This window comes from Eimeria mitis, genomic scaffold (genome assembly GCF_000499745.2).
Source record: "Eimeria mitis Houghton genomic scaffold, Emh_scaff28, whole genome shotgun sequence".
Lineage (NCBI taxonomy): Eukaryota > Apicomplexa > Conoidasida > Eucoccidiorida > Eimeriidae > Eimeria > Eimeria mitis.
The window spans coordinates 12,982-33,085 of record NW_024015177.1 but is presented as its reverse complement, the minus strand read 5'-3'; the positions used below and the strand labels follow the sequence as shown (position 1 = coordinate 33,085).

The following is a 20,104-nucleotide window of genomic DNA, read 5'->3' as shown; positions in this document are numbered from 1 at the left end:
GCTGGCAGTGGCACAGCCGGTGCCGAGGACATCTGTACACGCAAGACCACGCAGACAGAAATTTTCTTTTACAGAACGATTATTCTTAAGAATGTTGTGTTATGGCTTTTAAGGTATCAACTTGAAGTTTTTTACTTAGAGACAGGGGTTTATCCAGTGCAATTCATTCGGGGTTTCACGTGTAGGAGCCAAGCAGGGCCGAGCTCACTGCAGTCATTGTATTGCCGTTCGGATTCAGCAGGCCATCCCCAAGTTTTCCAGAGGCTTCTCGGGGTAGAACATCGAAGGTTTAGTAAAGAGGATTCGACAATGGTTCTCGGAAGAAAGTCAGCCTTAATAAGGATCGACCGACCATCATTCGGCCAGTTGTGCTAGCTCGCAGTATACAACAAACTGAAACCAGGCCCTGGAATAATAGGAACTGTCGCCCAAATCCCCAATCGTGCTTGACGAGATAAAGTTGACCCGCCGAAGCTTTAGTTGAAGACCCCTGCATGCGTCGGTGCTGCCCAGAATCGGGCTTTGCCCGTCGGTCGCTAGCGTGTCTTGGTATTGTCTTACACTCGTAGGCATTCGCTGTGCTGAAATAATCGTTTACACCCTCTGGATGACTGCGCGAAGATCTAGGCGTCAAGCAACGCAACAACGCTTACCTTACTATCTAATACTGGCACTCTCGCTGTATGAAAACACGCACCGCGACCGCATTGGAGTGCTCCGCACTACAGTCATTGCGTGTTTGGGGCTGTGGAGATGTGCAGATAGTTCATTCGATGGTAACTGAACTCAAGAATAATAATCCGATGGCGTTTGGACTCTAGATTTGATTGCAAATGTCCCAAGCGGGGGTACTACATATATTTTATCTTAGGCAGTTTAATGAACCCGCGTAGGTACCTAACAGGATTAGGCCCACTACTACCTGTACCTATGGCTAGCTCGGTGTGACCGCCTTCACACCTTCATTTTCTGCACATTTTGGAACTTTACGGTGTTTTGGGCTACTTGCAACCCTGCCTCAGCGCCGTGCTCTTGCTGGGCGCGGGCAGCGGTTCACCGCCTCTTTTTGATTAGGTTGGGATGTCCGCTAGATGTATTTTATATTAGGCAGCTTCTTGGAGACATCTCACCAGGCCCTAGCCCTAGGGGTGAATGGTGTGAGACCCAGTAGACGAACAGTCAACGCCTGTAGTTCTACAGAGGTTGCTCGTGATGACGCCGGTAAAACTGCACGTTCAGGGCCCCAACTCCAGTGTCCACTGCACAAACTGCTTGCATGGATGTATACTTTGCCCTCGTAGAAGAGGACCCCACTAGTTTCATCTATGCTGCAAATGAAGGTTCGATCAGTGAGACGCGCACCTTCGTGCGAACGCGCCTTAGAAAGCAAGGACGCCGGTGCACAGACCATTCTCACATACAAATCAAAACTTCTTGGAAGAAATGAAGAAGGTCAAATATTTTCAGCCTTAGACATAACCCAAAGGCGACTTTCTTCGCGTGCCGGTTCGCCTGAAGAAAGGGGACGCAACCGGAGTCAAGAAAAAGCCCAATATTACCGTGAATGGTCAACGGGCACTTATTCACTTAGCCACAGTCATTGTCAGCATTGGACGCAGCTCAGTGCTGGGCTTCGTTTGTGTACTCGTTAGGCGTTTCTGTGTCACGAGTCAGGAGCCCCCAATGTTCTTCCACCTATCTGCCATCCGGAACCGACTACTTTTTGTGTGATATACTATCCCCTTCGTTTGCTTATAGCGAGCTGAAGACAGCAGCACGTAGCTCGCTACCACTCTACGCCTGTTTTACTTTCCTAGGGGCAGGGCGCCACCCTTTGGTGTTTGCCAGGTTCTAGCTTCGCGCACATTTTTCCTGTTTGCATTCCCCGCAGCCGTCGTCTGGCGCACGTCAGACTGCAGAATGGCAATAAAAAACGGATACAAATAAACACATGGAGTAAAATGCTCTATGGGTGCTCCAGCTGCCTGTTGTACGAAGAGGAATGCTGCACAAACGTCGCCTCCAACCGGCAGCCCAACCTACTAATTTTCATGGGGTCTGTGGACAGATTACTGATCTTTCCACACTATTACTGACGGTCGAGCTCTACAATGGCGGGTAAATGCGGAGGTAGGTGAACGTGCATCGTTTTCCTCAAAGACGGCGCCGTTAAATGTGAAATTTGTTTCTTAGAGGGGTTGCTGTCCCGATCCAAAATTCAAGTGCTGCTGTGACGACTCTCCTCAACAGCGAACATGTTTCGTTCCCATGCAACGAATACTGAATGGTGACCTTGCAAGCTTTTTGGCGGACATTCTCGAATCACAAGGTCACGACTGAATGGCGACCTTGCGATGGGGGGATGCCCGGGAAGGCGCTTACAGTTGCCTGCAGTTGATCAGCGCTACAATCTGTGTGTGCTTGTAGCGCCCGGAGCATTCTCGAGGAAGCCATTCGGCATGAACCAGCATTCTAATGAGTAGAAATGGAGATTCCCGTAGTTGAAGCATGAAGTTCCTGCAAAATTAAACAAGCCCTACGCTGCAGCACTGGCTGCAGCACTGGCAGTGAACTGATGGCACTGCCAGTGCAAACCGTTCCCTGTAGTAAGACGTATTTATCTTGATGTACAACTGTGCGGTGTTCGTGCGATAATGCTTATTTCTACTTGCGTCCATCACGTTAGCCCACTGACAGTCGGTGATTTCGTGCTGTGGGGCTCAGTGGAGTAGCTACCTGTTCAGGTGACTGTATGCTTCAACATCTGGTTTCGAAGACCCAGGGTTTAGGGTTTAGTGCTTAGGGTTTAGGGTTATTCCTTTTTTTCATGTTATCTACGAACTGCCAAATGTTGTTAAGCTGGTTCCCGCTGACTTGAGCTGTAGCAAGTTGGTACGCTTATTTATACTAGCGTCCAAGCTGGCTGCCGGATGTGGGCTTAACAATTGTGTACAATTGTGTACAGTGGTGGCGGATGCATAGGAAAAGGGCCCGTGTCAGCTCGAGTGTGTGGCTGCCTTGCAGAAGGCGCCGCAGCAAGAAATGATAATTAGAGAGCTGTGTGAATATTTCAGCTGCTCAGTTGAGTTGACGAAGGGCAGCGGGTGAGAACGTCATGTGCGCGTTCACCTGCATGTCTGAAAAAGGCAATGAATGCATGCACTTAGTAGTAGTAGTAGGAGCACTCTTTTATGGTAACTCTGCAATTACCCGAGCAAATAGCTCCAGTTTCGTGGCGCTCGAGGTCACAGTCGTGGTTGCGACAACAGGTTAATGTAGCGCAGGTTAGTCTGACGTCTTAGCCACTTTTTGTGACCTGTGCGCCTCACCTCCTCATGGTCATCTCTAGACCGTTCGAAAAGTTAGCTCCAAACGCACCAGGATGGGTTGTCGTCTACCTGTAAACGGTTCACCACTCGCAAATATGAATCCACTGGGATTTCTTGCATATTGTCGAAACGTGTGATCTGCAGCTACTGCCGCGACAGACCAGCCCAGTTTCGCATGTCGATGGTAGCAGGGGACAAGCCCGTTAATGTAGGCAAGTGTAGCAAGTATGGGAGGTGCGTGGCTGGGCTATGCGTTCTGCATCCGGCACGGAATAAACCTCAATCTCCACCTGCAAGGCTTCGGTGAAGCGTTAGCGACGAAGTGTCTCATGGCGTTATCATCTTGAATCAATACATTGCATAAAGCGGCCACCTTCTGCCAGGCCCAGCTAGGAATCCAGACTCCCTACATTTTTTGCAGGAAATGTGGCAGTTGCTGGTTCAGGAAAAAAAAACATCCGGGATCTCTGGGCCCACTTGGAAAGCAGAGATTCCAAGATACAGACGGCGAGCAAAATGAGGCCATACGCGAGGAAATGCAAGGTTGGTATAATATATTATATATATATATATATATATATATATATATATATATATATATATATATATATTATATATTATATATATATTATAGTTGGAGAGCAATTGTTGGTACCCAGAGGATCTCCCCACTACTTATCTGCCCTGTTTGACGACCGAAAACAGAGTGTGAAATGTTGACTCCTTAATGGTAGTATATCCAAAAGAAAATGCCGAGCAGCAGCTTTCATTAATGGAGCATCGTGCTGTTGGCAGGGCGTCAATTTGATCCGGTTGCTACAAAGCATTTTGCTTTGGGCCTACCCTTCACTTCGAATCAAATTTTCACTGACCGTTCGGTGTGAACCGTCGAGCTCGCTAGAACAAGAAACTGGGGGATGGCGGCAAAGTCTGGCAAGTGATGCCTATTTGCAGCTTCCTTTTGTCCCCAGTGCCTGATGGCAGACTCAAGATACACGAAAAATGATAGGCTCGGGAGCTTAAGAAATTATCGTTGGAAGCATGCTGAAGAACCTTTCTGCAGTCATGCAGTGGAACGAAATTGCTTGCATCATGCTCGCTCTATTATCGTTACAAAACAGGCGGGAGCACGCACCGCGCAGCGCACAAATAATCTTGAAAGAGTCCCCCCACAGGGGGTTTCAAGCTGAGCAACAACTGTGCAAAGAATCAACTCAGTAACGCAGATGTTCCTCGCGCTTATCGCTTTTCACTCAAAAAAAAATTGCGACAGAATCTAACCGATTCTTAAAAAGTGCTAAGGAGGCTTGCTAATTCCCCATACAGCTCTAAAACTATTCATATTTCCTCCTTATGGGCCCGAACCACCTATTAGAGTCGGTATTACAGTGGGTGCATCCACGAAGCGGCGTTCACAAAGCAGCAAAGGTGGGAAATGTTGCTCCTCGCGACTAGCAGAAAGGTACAAAGGCACGCTGCTGGCATGTTGCCTCTGCAGTGCAAACAGCCTTCGGAACCTTCGCAGCCCGCTCTACAGGTTCCGCTGTGCCGCTTCTCTCTCAACAGAAGCGAAAAAGTCATCGGCCGATAAGGCTGCTTCTGCGTTTGATGCAGAAGTTGGGGCGCAAGGCCCCTTGTTCGCGCTCAAGCTGGTTGTGCCACCGCCTCCACTTACCGCCATTAGTGGTGCCGGTGCTGCCGTCTGAAGGCGCATAGTGCCATTGGAGCCTCTACTAACGGCGGACGTTTGACCCCCCGTGAAACGCCGCGGAATTTCGCCCTGCGCCGCGGCGCGCTGGGTCATTTTCCCCGCAGAGTTGTTGAAAATGTCTTCCCTTTGCAGAGCAGCGGCCCCACTCGCGCCGCTCCCAGACGAGGGAGTTAACGACTGCTTCCCGGTTTCGAAACCGGGAATTGTTTCCCACGCGTCTGCTGGAATCTCCATATCGTCACCTGAACACGCAAACACCCATCGCTTTTCATCTTTCTCTGTGGTGAACCCCACAATCTCCTAGTCGCAAGCCGATCAAGCAACTAAACTGGGCATATGGCCTGTGTGTTATCGCTTCGACAGCCAGGAGAAGTTCCATGGATGCAATCTCGGGAACGACAGCGAATTCAGGCTATTCAGGCTAAATGAAGTGACTTATCGCTTACCCCACGAATTTATGGGTTCACGTGCATCCTTAAAGTCGTCAGTTGACCGGCTAAGAGGCGAACTGGGTAGAGGGGCTGGAGGTGGCTGCGGAGGCTGTGCTGGGTGGCAAGGCCTGCGCACTCCAGTGGGGGAATTATCTCCCATAGTCATCAAAGATGCAATATGCTCGCTTCCGGCCTTGTTTTTATGCAAGATAAGTTCCGTCGAATCAGTCTGTCGCTTGCTGAATCCTGCGGAATCGACCATGCATATCAAAGTCAACGCGGTTACTTCACTNTTACTTCACTACGTGGCACTAGGGATCCCTTGTACTGCTGAGCTCTATCGTCATCGGCACGCACCTAATGTTATTCCCAGGCTCTTCATTGCCGCCAGCCACCCATCTGATGGCTTGCATTTGTCTTTGTCTTGGTGTGGGCGTTCTCCTAGAAAATCAGCAGGTTTCGGCAGCCTCACAGGGGGGTCATCGATGTGTAAGAAAAGCCGAAAGCACAACCGTAAAACTAAAACGAATCAAGTACTGGAACTACGACAGATGTTTACCTGCTTCTGCCCTCTGGTGCAGTGGTTGTTGTTGCTCTTCTGCCCTTGCTTTTGCTGCATCAGTTAAGGCATGGATGCATGCAGGGGTTGAGGAAACAACTGCTCCTGACGGCGACAGAAAGCACGCGGAAGCAGCAGCAAGCAGAGTCACCAACCCTGCCAGTGGCAGTGAATCCGCACAACAGATGCTTGCCTGCATGGCAACATAGAGGCAGACTTGAGGAGATTCAAGACCCAAGAGGAAATGCCTGCAAGCATGCAAAACGGGAGTAACTCAACCCAAGCACGCAATCTGAATTCATGTCGTGTACCGCTGCAGAATGCAAAATATGCATTACCTGCAACCCGGCCAGTCGGACGCTTTCTTCTGGATCTCGAAGTGATGCAGAAAGGATGTCCACTAAAAGAGGTGGAGACCCGCTTGTGCCACTCTCCCTAAGACTCATTGCTGCCGCAGCCGCAGAGACAACAGCCTCAAGGCGAACTCCGCCTGCGGCGTCTCGCAGCCTTTGTTCAAGCAGCGTAAAAGCAGTAGATGTCTAAAGCGCCACAATAACCGAAGAAACACATATTTTCCACACAAGAACGGTATGTAGTGCTCTCTGACTGCTGAAAAGTTACCAGACGCGCACAAGATGTCTACATCATCTACACTGTCACCGTAGTCCTGGTCCCCAAAAGGAAAAGGCCTGCGAAAATCGGACCTGCTAGTTCAGTGCTCTTCCCAGTCTAAGGGCCCCATTTACCTGCGGCGCCTCACGCGGAAAACGCGAAACATACAGTGACAGAATGCGTGAAGTGAAGGCCCTAATAGGGGGTGCGGAGTCTTCGAGGCCAAGCGTCAATGACGACCATGTGCGACCGAAAAACTCGTCCGGTAGCAAACTCTGCACTGCAGGTAGCTGGGAAAGCAAGGCAAATCTGATCAGCCGCACACGCACAGACGTATACGAGCAATAAATCGGTGAGATCAAGGCCTGAACTACTCAGATGCAATCAAACTCACCGGATGGCCCTATCCGTGTTGTCAAAGGCATGGGCCAGCACTTCTGAAAGCAGGTGGAGCGGTACCGCCTCCTCATCCCTGGAGCAGCTGTTGCGGTCTAGCAAGCTTCCTGACGGAGTAGACAAAGGCGTTACAATTGACATGATGCACTTGAGGATGCTACAGTGATAAGCCGATGCGCTGCTGTTCATGAACAACAACGCCAGCTCAGGCAGTAGCAAGTGCAAAGCCATGCCATACGGTATCGTTTGTTGTTGGAGGGCAGCAGGCAGTTGCTGTTCAAAAAACGTCTCCTTGTCCACATGGCTCTTAACAGGGAAAGCTCGGATAAACGCCAAGAACTGGCAACAAACATCCCCTGCCACAGATAATTCATGCATAAAAACGGTTAAGTCTAGCCAAAATATGATTCACTGGCGGTGTTGCATAGTGCAGGTCAATATTTCCTATGATGCTCGACAAAGCCACTCCTGATATCAAGAAAGAAGCACTACGTAGAGCAAGAATTAAGCAGAAAGCTTGAGTATGTGCGCTCAGATGCCTGCGAAAAAGCTACCAATCTCGCAACTGGTCTACTTGCGTAGTTTGCTCAACTAAAAGCATAGAACGCGTGCCTGTAAAGCATGGATCGCCTCCATCCACCAGCTTGGATAGTGGAGGCGCGCTGTTGCTGGAATCCAAGATCTTCCGCATCAAACGCTGGAGGGGAGGAGCCAATTTGTGCATGGCCTTGTGAAACGATGCATCATTGATGCCAATTGCGAGCCCGTAGGAAACAGCATCAGTTCGGTTAGACCGTAGAGGCCTGGCAGAGCTATAAGGGTCCCGAAGGCACTCTTGCCACCAGGCAAAGACGGAGCAGAGGCCCCACCTGAGAATAAAGAAACAGTTTGCGCCTGCAGACTATCCGCGAAGTTACGCGGCACAAACTCTCCTGGCTACGTCACGCAAAGCTTCGTCCTAACCTGTCAAGCGTGTCTGGCCGGGATCCTGGAGAGGGTCTTGGTGGTTCCCATCCCTGCGCTGCGCTTGCACTTGTTAGCATTGACGAATAGAACTCCGGCCACCGGACATCCTCCAAGGGGCGTGTCAGAACGAAGGAGCTCAATTTCCATTTTCCTGCAGATGAAATGCATATTGGTTCACCAAGTGGGCAATCGTTCTCATGCCATGTATGTGGATTTAAGGGTGCAGCCAGTGGCGCTGACGACGATCAAGTAGCCTTCGCCGAATTAGTTTAGCCCACTGCTTTTCTGAAACTGATACATTTTCACGCTTGCATACGCCTTACCATGTGGAGTGACGAAAATGGAAAAAGGCGAGACCTCGCCGTGAACAAGCTTGCACTGGTCGTGGAGGAAAGAAAGGCCCTCCGTTAACTCAAGAAAATTCCAACAGGTCTTGGCAGCAGTCCCAGCTGCAGCGACTGCTGCAGCCTCCGCTTTACGCATGGAGTCTGATACTGCATCGACTGGAGCTCTGGGAGGATCGAATTTATGCGGTTGTGGCAGCGAAGGGGGCCGTTTGGCAGCCAAGTCCTGCTGCTGCTGTTGCTGTCGGCTGAGGTGTACAACATGTACCAGGGAAAAACAGCATTCGGTAACAATATAAAGGGCATTGCTTGTTTCATATGTGGCAAGTACCTTGAGGAGGTTGGGATGAAGCAGTGTCTTGCACTTTGCAAAGTGGTTTTTCGCCTGCTCAAAAGTGTGTTGGGAAACTGAGCCGTTGCCTTTGAACGGTGATGACTGCTGTTTAGCACGTTTCAGGGCGAATACAGACACATGAGATGCGTTTCCTGCATTAAGCAATGCGTCCAAAATGGGATGCTGGCGACCAGCTCCTTCGGCAGCTGCGCCGGCAGATTGCTTTGTGCTTGTTGCAGAAAATTGAACGAACCCCCCCGGTAGCTCAAAACCATAAGGTATGGCGGATCCCAGAGAATAAGGAAAGCTCGTTGGTAGATCCCCCCACGATGAAATGCTTTTCCACAGAGACTGCAGCATCTCCTTCAATATAGGTGAAGGAGTGCCGCCTACAGCAGAGCTGCAGCCAATTACGGAGAACAACTCCGGAACAAGACCTTATATCGGGAATAGACAATACATGCACGTTAGTTTATTCGTCCTATGATGCTGGATTGGAGCAGCTTCAACTCCTGTTGTATCGAATGTGACGGGATGCTGCATGGTATGCTGGAGCGGTTGGTATAGGTAACTAGTACCGGCTTAGCATTAGGTGCCGAACCCAGTTAGGGCGGTTATCTAAGCTTACAGAAAAATAAGTAGACAAAGGCCACTAGTTGAGAGCGCCCTGAGTCCTTGAGATAAACACGACTGGTCCTCTGAACTTGCGTTTCATCTCAGTGTCTCATCCAGCCCCAACGGCTGTTACGTACTACGGGTAGGTTTTTTTCACTACGTCTACAGTATTAATTAACTTTCCACAGTTTCGCAGGCATTTCCAGTTGAAATCGCAAACTAATTTTGATACCGTGGATGATAATCTCCCCATATCCCTACCAACTTTCCCACTCCTATCCCGCCAGTAACTGCTGTGCCCGTGCACTGGACTGGTTTTTTGCCGCGGCCTTTGACAGCTACACACCGTCCTCTTCGGAAGCTCCAGCGGTTTTGCGAAATCGGTTGCCTGTGTTGTGTAAGACAGGTGACGATCGTTACCCCTTCCTGGGGTCACCCGTGTGCCCAATGGAGCGGCTCCCGCATCTTCCGTAAATGTCGGGCCTCTTTAGGAAGGAGTTCCCCCTTGATAGCTGGAGCGTATTTAACATTTCTGGAGGTGGCCACAGGCTACTAGGTATTGGACTATACTGTACCTTGCACCGACCCTCCCGCCAATCCTGCCGTCAATCCCGACGGGTACCACGCACAGCAGCCCAAAGGAGTGGGGCTGGTGGGGAGAGGGGGCTACATGTAGTGAGTTGCACCGCTCCTGGCTTAAAGTAGCGTCGAATGGCAACATAGCATGTAAGTCTAGCGAAGCCCACTTTGTTGAATGCGTCAACACTGTAGGCAATTGCTGGACACTCACTGGACTCTCAGTAGGCAGGCTTTGCGCCGGCAGAAGTTAACGTTCCAGCTTTAGACAAACGATTATGCATATGACCCTATCTTTCCCCCATGCGTCGCACACCCTCGTGCGCCTGGTCGTCTAGCAAAAGCTGGATGAACCGAGGGTAGGGCTTGCTTGCTGCGGCGGGCGTTCTTCCTGCGGTTCTATCTGTTACACTTCCTACGTCTCCTACTGCTGCGTCTCTCGGTGGTGTAAAGATACAGGTACAAAATTTACACGGACAATGATGTATATATATGTTCATGCACTGCACAGGCGTTTGGTTGGTGCGTTCAGTTTAACTGTTTTCCTATGAGTCACAATTACGGTCGATCCTCAGCCGCTACATGAGTCCACTCCAGGAGGGGCCAACGAGTTTCTGGTCCCGCTCAGCAATGACACTTTGCAGATAGCCGTGGAGCTGACGTGGTTAATGATTAATTGTGCCATTCCGTCCGCTGCAAATAAAGTCGAACGTGGGATGAATTGGGCATACCTGCTGAGTTAATCCGCGACAACGTACACTTTATAGCAGCCTCTGACTGCTGGTAAACCCACAATGAATCCCATTGGCATGCCAGCTAATCTCCGTTTGTTGATTGGGAGACTACAAGAGTCCGTTATTTCTGCGACTGTTTCGCCGATTTTGCCGCTGGAATTCCTGAGAAGTGAGGACATGGCTCTCCGATGCATAGTTGTGTTGGCTCCGCCATGGCTCGTTAAAACATGACCGTGCATTGTACGCAGAACTGTTGTTCTAAACAAAGCTAAGAAATAAAGTCTGCGGAGGCCACGGCTTACCCTCTACCACTAAGAGATTGCCGTCTATGTTATAGTGCGTAACGCTTTGCCTTTTGTTGAGCTTAGCGAGAGCCACAGCTCCGTGTGTAACGGGAGTCCCGAGGACAGTCAGCAGGCACACCATGCAACCGGATGTGTCTTGGCAAATCTTGCGGCGCTCCTGGGTGCAACTCCAGAAAAGCCCACATGCAAGCGTACGCAAGTTCCCTTTTAATTAATGCTCTAACACTGTGCGCAATTATTCAACGCTTAGTTAGCCGTCAGTAGACAACCTACATGTCCTACGTGTCGTGTAGCACCATCAGCCAAACCATGCTACAGAAGATAAACACTTACGTATCAACTGGCAGAATGGAAGAAATAAATACGATTGCTGCACCATCAGTTGAACAGTGTCCAGCTGCACCCACTCGGCCCACGAACCACGTACCTGGCTACATGAAGGTATGATGAAAAGCTCGACGAAAAGGAAGCAGAGTACTACACAGGCTGAGGAAGTGACCGCCACCGCAGCTTAATGACGTCTTCCACGTCGCAAGTAAAACGCCAATTAAGAATAGAAAGCACTGATTACTAAAGCTCAACTTTCAAGGACGAAAATATCCCGCATAACTCACCACTCAACAGCAGCGCAGTTTGCGCGACTACGGGTGGTTGTCCCAACTTTGTTCAACCCATTAAACAAAACTTTCCGGCATATCCAGAAGCTCCTGATTGTTATGGCTTCTACAAGGAAGCTCGTATTCAGGGGCGGTTAGTGCCAAAGCCTATTCGGCCGCCCACATGTTTACTTCGAGTTCGCCCGTTGCCCGAGTGCCCCAAGAATCGGTACGTACTAGAGGAAAAGAAGATAAATTTAGTGGAGACAGGGCCAGGTTGTTCTGCTCTTGAATAAACGAAAATATATGGTTTTATGTGCACTTCAATTGCTTCGGGCCTCACTGTTGGAGGCCTTCTGGTTGCCGTTGCCTTGAGCAACCCCACCGCCGCGGCTTGCGCGGCAGCGTTGTTCCTTGTTCCCCAAGCATATTCCGGACGATATAGTGCCTTCCGTCTATTACGGGGTCATTGTTAACATAGATTTCGTGGAGATCTGCACCTTCTAAGTGAGAGCAGCATCTATCCTGTGAATCTTTTGCCTTCGTCCGATGGGCGCGCAGTTGCTTGACCATACAATGCTTGGTCTGCTTGAACCAGACATAGTTGGGTTCGATGTAGGAAACCTACCACAGCTGGTATTATTAATGGGTCACTCGGCTTATGGTGACGCGAGGGTAGCACGTTAAGGGGGTTTCTCAGGCCGAACCACGCCAGACACCAGTTTTTGCAATGCAACGTGTTCATCAGGATGGAGGGAGATATTCAGACCAAAATGAGGGCGCAGCCCGCTTTGCTGCCCTCGTGCGGTGCAGTATACAGGAGGCGCAGGAGTGGTTGCGTCGCAGTGCTGGTTCTATTGAAGCAGCGCTGGATGGCTATCTTGCCCAACAACGGTCCTCAAAGCGACACAAGACATCTGCAACTTCGCCTTGTCCATGCAGCCCGCATTTAAATTCTGCATTCAGCCCGGTTACAAAGGAGTCTTCCTCTCGTAATTCTACTGGGATGGGGACGGGACGCCACGAAACCTCCGATGGAGCAGGTCCAGGTTCTCTTCCAGTTAAGCAGGCAAAAGTGCAAGCAGCTCGAGAAGCATCTGTTGGAGGCCCAGTTTTAATGATAGACCTTGCTGGTGACTCAGGTGAAGAAGATGTAACTGCGACAAGTGAAAATAAAGGCCACAATGCAAGCAACCCAGCCGGTGAGGTGCCTTGTCAAAAGAAATGTTTGGGGGTACGCCACCAATGGTATGCAAAACAGACCGGCGTTTTCGACATGCTGCATTTTTTGGGCATGGAGGGTGGTATATTGCCCTGCAGTACAGCTAAAATACTCATTTTGTCGAAAAAGTGTTCGCGCAGGCAAACTTGGGGACAAGGGGTGCAGTAGTGTTGAAGTGCAACCCCCTGCCTCAACTGACGTAACCAACGCTCCTGCTGTCGACGATCTTCCCAACAACTTTTCGTTTTGTCTTGGCGAATGCGTTGCAAGCGGCACCGTCACAAGCGGCACAATGAGCAGAGTCAGCCTCACAGTGAGTCGGTGCCTATTTTCAATCCGTGCTCCCGCCGCCAGCCTCTTAAACAGCCCGGCTCATCTTCGTGAGGATTTCAGGGTGCCTTGCTGAATAGATTCAACACCTCATGGGCACCGTAGGGTGTCAACGTTGTGCCATCACTGCCTCAGGATCCGTTAACACTGATGGTAGAGGTGCGGCTGCCGCATGCACAGCGGTGGGGACCACAACAGGGCTTACGGAGGGCTAAAGTATCTAACAGCGGCTACAGGATAGTTTACGTGCACCTCAACGACCCCATCCTCCTGGAGCACCAACGGCGCCTGGGGCAGCCGAGCTTCCGCGCCCGCCTTCCTGACGAATGTGCATTTTCCATACCTGCTCATTCGAATGCATTCGGGGGTATGAAAGCTGCGAACGGTTCCAGCCATTGCAGCCCTCTTGCAGGGTTGGATTTCCACAGCCTTCTCTCTAGCATCTCTGAACAGACAACTTTCTTGCGGCTGCTGATTAACGGCCGGGAAGCTGTACGCTTTGACAGAGAAGTGGCTAACGCCCTAGCTCCTTTGCTTCTGTTAGGGGCTATTAAGGTAAGACTTGGGACGCCAGCGCATTTTCTCTACGAACACTCCTCTTTTAAGCTGAATTTCCGAGCTCAACGTCTGGAACGGTGTATGCGCAGAAGCATTCAAAGTACCATGTTTGTCAGTTCTTTGTTGGATTGTTACGATTGCTTAGGTAGACGTCTGCTGGATGCCTGACAGAATGCCACCTCGCCGTCTTGTGGTTAACAGTACTCTCTCTGTACGCATGACTACGCATGTGACCCTACAGGCGCTTCGTTTGAGCGCGCTTCGGCAAAGGTAGCAATTGCTCAGGATACGACCTGCTGATCTAGGGCCGCTCCCGTTGAAACCTACCTTCGCAGAAACCTCTTAGAAGTACCACACTTTAGCTCAAAACCGAAGGGTGTCCTGGCAGATGAAGTGTTTTCTTCTTTTAGGTGGAATATTCTGAAGTTCGATGAAGTTTACATGGTTTTCCGGTGCTTAGTGCCCTGGTAGCCCCATGCGCAGATTGTTCTGCACATATATCTGGTTATCATTGCTGTTTGCTACCGTTTCTTTGCTGGATTTGTCTCAGAGGGGATCCGTACTTGAGCCAGGTTCACTTTCCCGTTCTGATTGGACAGGCATTTGAGTCACTTCTGAACCTTCTAGCAATGCAACCTGTGGCTGCTGCTTCTTCACCCACAGAGGAGGAAAATGATGTAGGTGCTTCGACGCTGAACGAAGATACTAAAATTCGCAAGTGTCTGGATAGCCTTAATGGACCCAAGGGGTCCACAGGATTATCTCAAACCGGAATAGAAGCAACAGGGCTTTCTCTTAGCGCAGCATCGCGTGCCTTCACCGAAGAAAACGAAGGAGGTGAAGATAGTGATGATACCAACGTCTTCGATGAGGATGACGAAGAAGTTGCGGAAAGGAGTGGTACTCTGTGCCAGCTGGTTTTGGGTGAACGGGCCGCGGCAGACCAAGTGCAATCACCACAACAGCGACGGCGCCGACTGGGAACTCTATACCCTCCAGCTAGTATGTTTGCTTCCCGCCTTCGCCCTTACCAGGCTCAGGGACTTTGGTGGATGCTTCAGTGTGAATCAGAACAGAGCCTATGCCTCGAAGATGAGGAAGAAGAGCTTGATCCGCTGTGGACAAAATATAATCTTCCCGCTACCGCGGCTGCCTGTGGTACGAGTGGTTCAATACAGCCTGGCCCTACATTGGTTATGGCCTCCTCTGTGGAATGCAAGCCAGCGAGGACGTTCGTCCCAAGGTGTTTCTACATAAATACGAGCTCAGGGCTTGTTTCACTAGAGAAGCCAAGTACAACGGGTCGGGTGAGAGGCGGTATATTAGCAGACTGCATGGGCTTGGGAAAAACTGTGCAAGTTCTTGCCCTCATTGCTGTTAGCGAATTCCAGGAGAGGGATCCTAAGGGTGCTGCTTCGTGGCTGGCAACGTCAGCGGGTGGCTTCGAACGCAACACGAGAGCAACCTCACGGACCTCAAGTACAGCAAGGCCCGCGAGTACCCCAGACAAACAGCCAGCAGCACCCGCTAACGAGTCGGATGCTTTCGCTTCATCGTCACTGTCTCCATCGCCAATATCTGTAAGCTCCGAAGGCGATTGTGCAGACCTGAAGTCTGCGAATCCAGGCGAACCTCCACCAGCAGTGGGTCGGAATCCTTTGTTGGCTGTCGACCCCCGGATTTTACAACGCACTCTTAAACGCGGTAGAGATGGCCTACTGCAAGGGGGAACTCTCATTGTTGTGCCGCTTTCCCTTATTGGGCAATGGTATGCCGAGGTGCAGAGACACTTAGTACGCGGAGTGGCAACGGTCTTGCAGTATTACGGCCCTGGGCGTCCAAGAGACCCCAGGGTGCTTGCAGCATACACCATTGTGCTCACCAGCTACCAAACACTAGCATCCGACTTCCGCCATCTATCAAAGCACATGCAGACGCAGAGAGGAGGCTTGAATCGTGAGCCACATTCGACGAGGACACTGGGTCTAGGGTCCATGACAGAGAGCCCGATTGCCAGCATCCGATTTCGGCGGGTTATTCTAGACGAAGGCCACATCATCAAGAACACCTCGTCGCTTGTTAACCGTGCATGCAATTCCGTGGAGGCTGATTCACGGTAACTTTCCCCTATTTCTTAGATTTGCTCTTCATACTGAACAGGTGCCAAGGTGGATCTGGACTAATTGCTCCTGGTTGTTATCGTATGGAACGTTTCTCAGTTGGATATTGACGGGGACGCCTCTGCAAAATGATCTTTCGGACGCATTCGCCCTCATTCAGTTTCTTCGCGTCTCTCCCATGGGTAGTCGAAGGTGGTGGAGGGCAAAAGTCACTCAAGCAATGGAACGAGGTACGATACGTTTGTTGGTGGACTGTATGGAGTGGAGAGCTTCGAATCCGTGGGATTTATTGAATGAGCTTGGACAACAGAAGTGTTCTCCTTGCAGGGATGGTGCGGGCAGCAATCCAGACAGTGCGGAGCATATTAGTTCCGTTGATGTTGCGACGGCACGGAGACCAACTAGGAGAGGATGGAAAGCCACTTTTGCCGCTTCCGCCGCTCACAATTCACACATTTACCCTACAGCTTACGTATGAAGAACGTCTTTTTTATCAGGTTTGTTGCACTCACACAATTGTCCCTTATTTATTTGTTCCAACCCGTTTAGCCCGTATAAATTCGGCATATCGGTAGCATTCGTTGCGGCAACGGCAGGAATGCTGAGGTGATAATGCTAGCTGTGCGGTGTTTTCTCAGACAATTTTTGAACATAGCAAGGCCAAATTTGACCAACTTGTTCAGAGTGGGCAAGTTCTGCAGCACTACACGCATGTTCTTCAGCTCCTCCTGAGACTGCGCCAAGCATGCAGTCATCCCCTGCTTCCGTCGCACCGTGAAGAGCAACGGCGCCAACAGTTCATCGATGCGATCTGTCCAGCGCAGGATCTTCTGAAAACTGGAGGCAATGATTCTCTCGTAGGAGTGCCTAATTCGCCTCCCGTAAGGCCTTAAATATAGTCTGCTTCGCAGCAGCTCTTGCCTATCATTGTTTACGCTTGTGCACGTAGCACAGTAGAGTACGCAAGAGCTTGCTGTGAGGCATACGCCGCACCTACTTTGACTACGCTTTGCCAGTGGGAAGAGAGAGCGGCTAGGTCCGGACCGTCACTCGAGCATATCCTGGTAGCGCATTGGCGTGGTTTGGCTTTATCCGTCGCAGCTTCAACGCCCGGCGCCCGATCCAGTTCTACACAAATACATCCAGGATGCTGTGGATGGCAAGCTCGAAGATTGTCCAATTTGTCTCGAGCCACCAACCGACGCAGTCGTGCTGACAAACTGCTGGCATGTGCTCTGCGTCGCCTGCGTGCTGTTGCTGCAAAGCAATAGCAACGGTGCAGCAGCAGCTTGCCCAACATGCAGAAGTAAGTTCCTTCATCAGCACGTTCGGCTGCTCCCGCGCGGGCCGAAGGCGGCTGCCCAGCGATGGATTCAAGTCGTGCAAAAGAAGCACCGTGAAGCGCTTGCAGCTACTGACACCAAGACAGGATCAAAGCATGAGAAGCAAATGGCGGTGCAGGAGGCGCAAATTGGCGCAAAGATGTGCTCAGCTTCACCACTTACTCCAGCACATCCAACAGTATGTGTCTCTGCGGATTTGAAAACTTCTGTTGCAAAGTCTGAGGAGGCACCTCAGAAGTTTTCTGACGACACATTTTTTTTCAGTACGAAGATGCGACTCCTTCTCGCGCTTTTGGAGGCAGATGTTACTGCTGGGAGGTCCTGCGTCATCTTCTCGCAGTGGACATCAATGCTTGACCTCTTGGAGATGGCATTTGCGCGAGTTGAAGCCGTTCGTAACACGGAGCAACCCCGTGTGTCAAGTGCCACCGATGACGATGATGAGGATGATGATGTTGTTGAGGTGGGAGTCGCCCTTGGCAAGGGAAATCTACCTCGCTTCCTATCTGGAGACCTCAGCAACGAGGTTGCAGTAGTGGGACAAGATCGCCCAGTTCAACAAGCAGCACCGAAGAAGCGGCTGTATAACTACCGCCGCATCGATGGAACACTAGGTCTAGAGGCCAGACAGCGCATAATTCAGTGGTTCTCAGACGACAGCTTGCTGTCGATGGCTTCTACAGTAGTTCCGTGTACCTCAAGAGCAACCGATGAGGAAGAAGCGCCATTTATGGGTCAATTTGATCTGCAGCCTTTCACCTGCACGCGCCACCCGACTGACGCTTCGCATGGTGGAGTTGCTCCCCCATCCGAGCAGTGCGGAACAGCGAAATCAACCAGTGGAATTAAAGGTGGTGTGGGCATTTCTTCCCCTCATCATGGGAAGATACTCCTGTTGTCTTTGAAGACAGGGAACGTAGGGCTCAACCTTGTTAAAGCAACGCGCTGTTACATTGTTGACGGATGGTGGAATCCTCAGGTTGAAAAACAGGCGATGAGGCGCCTTTGGCGGTACGGACAGGTGAGGCCGTTGTTCACTTCAGCTGATCTGTGCCTTCAGACTTGTTCATTTGGAAAGCTCGCAAGTGCGCATCGTTCAAAGACATAGATGCCTGGATTTGGTACAGCTACATTTGTGAATGCTGTGTATTGACAGGACCAGCCGGTTTCTGTCTACCGCTTTGTGTGCTCTCGAACGGTTGAGGAGCGGATGGAGGAGCTGATAGAGTGGAAGGGCCGTCTTTCGCAAAGCACTCTTAGCTCTGGTGATCGGTTTGAGCGGGGGAGTTCAGTGGATCCGGAGGAAGGTGACGCTGACAAGAGGAAAGGGCGCCTATCGCTGCATGACCTTAAGAAGCTGTTTGAAGGATGGGAGGCCGACTCTGGATCCACATAAATCCTTCTGTTTGGACACTGTAGAATTGCCTTTTATAGGGAATACTTCCCTGAGGACTTCTTCGTCGGAATCGTCGTGCTGCTGAACTTGAAGCAAAAGCGTTTGGCACTGTTCAGCTTGCAGAACAGTCTGTGCACGAAGTGGTACTCGCTCCTGAAAGAGTGTCCTGCATCATTTGAACCCCTGACCCTGCTGCTGGAACTATCTTGCGTACATTCGTGTAGGGATAGTGTTTTAGAGCATCTTTGCGCGCATGGCGCATGGAGACCCGAGTGAAACTTGCAACCTCCGAAGAACACGGAGTCTTAGGTAGTGACTGCACCCATTAGGGAGATTCTCTCGGCGACAAGCCACCTATGGCGCGATCACAAGCTGTTGCTGTGTCATGCACGTGTATTGGTTTAACATAAGTTCATGCAAAACATAGCTGATTTGACGGTCCAACCTCAACGACGGTCCAGCACCACCTGCCAGTCTCCGACAGGGCTGCTTCTTCACGGCTTACACGGATGAGCGGGGGCCAGATTGGAGTTGGCAAGTGGCAGAGGCCGTTAACATGGGGCTCAGTTGACAGGAATAGGTGATTCGAGACATAGACTCAAGCCTGAACGCCTAGCCATCCAAGCCAACAAGACTGCCTTATTAATAACTTCTATGTGTACTCGGCGCACGTAAGGACCAATAAAGAAGTAGCACAAAGGCCATTTGTGGAGCAGAGAGGTGAAGGCCCTATTGGCGCTTCAACAGCAGTACCAGAACCCCTTGTACTAGAGGTACTTCGTGTAATAACATTTCAGCTCGATGCCCGCGGACGGTGCGTGCACGTCCGGCGTAGGTGTGCTTGCCGCAAGGTTTCGCCTCGTCTTGTGCTTTATGTGCAAATCCTGTGGGGTTTAAGAGGCTCAGACAGGCTAGAATGAAGGCAGGCTACTGGTAAGTTCGAATGAGGGGGGTTTCGGAATGGCTTTCTGCATGTGCCACTACTATCTTGAGCCTCGTTTGATGCGCGAGATTAACTATAGACCGCCCAGACAAATCGAATTTACATCGATATTTGAAAACAGGACTGCACCTACCAACTCGTCAAGGAGCAGCCCCAGGAATACTGTACAGCGTCATTTCGAAATTGCAACTTGTCGGGGGGCGCCATGCGATCCTAGCTAACGATTTCCTCAGGTGTTTCTTTCTGCTTATTTTCCGCTAAGTGGCAACACCAGATTAAATTAAACCCTGCTTCAGGTTCACATCTCCTTGAGTACGCAGCCGACCCGATCCATGCATGGATTTGGGGCAGCGACTGCTGGAGGCTCATTCTAGGTTGCGGGGGCTTCGAGCAGAGCAGTAGTAGCTCATTTTGGTTGCTTCTAGCGCCTGATCGGACAATACTTCGTATTTCAAGGTGTACACATCATTTGAATTGTACTGTTAACCGGTTAGGCTCCACGGGCCCGCCTTGTAGGCGGTCTGCAGCGAGCATGCGAACGACCAAGACTCAGCAGGGGATAATAAGCTTGGCTGAACAGATTCAATGAATTAAATACCATGGCCTTCGTAGCTGTAGCCAGAACTTATCTCTTGACTCGATAAGTCATGGTGTCCAAGTCAGTCTGGGCCGCCAGAGTCATCA

General features: G+C 50.7%; 2 protein-coding genes across 2 annotated transcripts; one reads left to right on the top strand and one right to left on the bottom strand.

The window, feature by feature from the left end:
- Window positions 1-4,860: 4,860 nt before the first annotated feature.
- EMH_0029240 (SCY kinase (incomplete catalytic triad), putative) lies at window positions 4,861-9,042 on the bottom strand (the record flags this gene model as incomplete). Its single annotated transcript, XM_038022490.1, has 10 exons — window positions 4,861-5,282; window positions 5,487-5,717; window positions 5,829-5,912; window positions 6,031-6,223; window positions 6,369-6,569; window positions 6,777-6,951; window positions 7,037-7,394; window positions 7,645-7,907; window positions 8,002-8,155; window positions 8,328-9,042. The coding sequence occupies 10 exons, from the start codon at window positions 9,040-9,042 to the stop codon at window positions 4,861-4,863; spliced, it is 2,796 nt and encodes a 931-aa protein (XP_037878344.1).
- A 3,196-nt stretch (window positions 9,043-12,238) lies between these two features.
- On the top strand, window positions 12,239-18,477 carry EMH_0029130 (DNA repair protein, putative; the record flags this gene model as incomplete). Its single annotated transcript, XM_038022489.1, has 9 exons — window positions 12,239-12,710; window positions 12,871-13,043; window positions 13,196-13,615; window positions 13,764-13,888; window positions 14,169-15,734; window positions 15,838-15,968; window positions 16,558-16,619; window positions 16,840-18,102; window positions 18,238-18,477. 9 exons carry the CDS (start codon window positions 12,239-12,241, stop codon window positions 18,475-18,477), a joined length of 4,452 nt encoding a protein of 1,483 aa, XP_037878343.1.
- Between the last annotated feature and the right edge of the window lie 1,627 nt (window positions 18,478-20,104).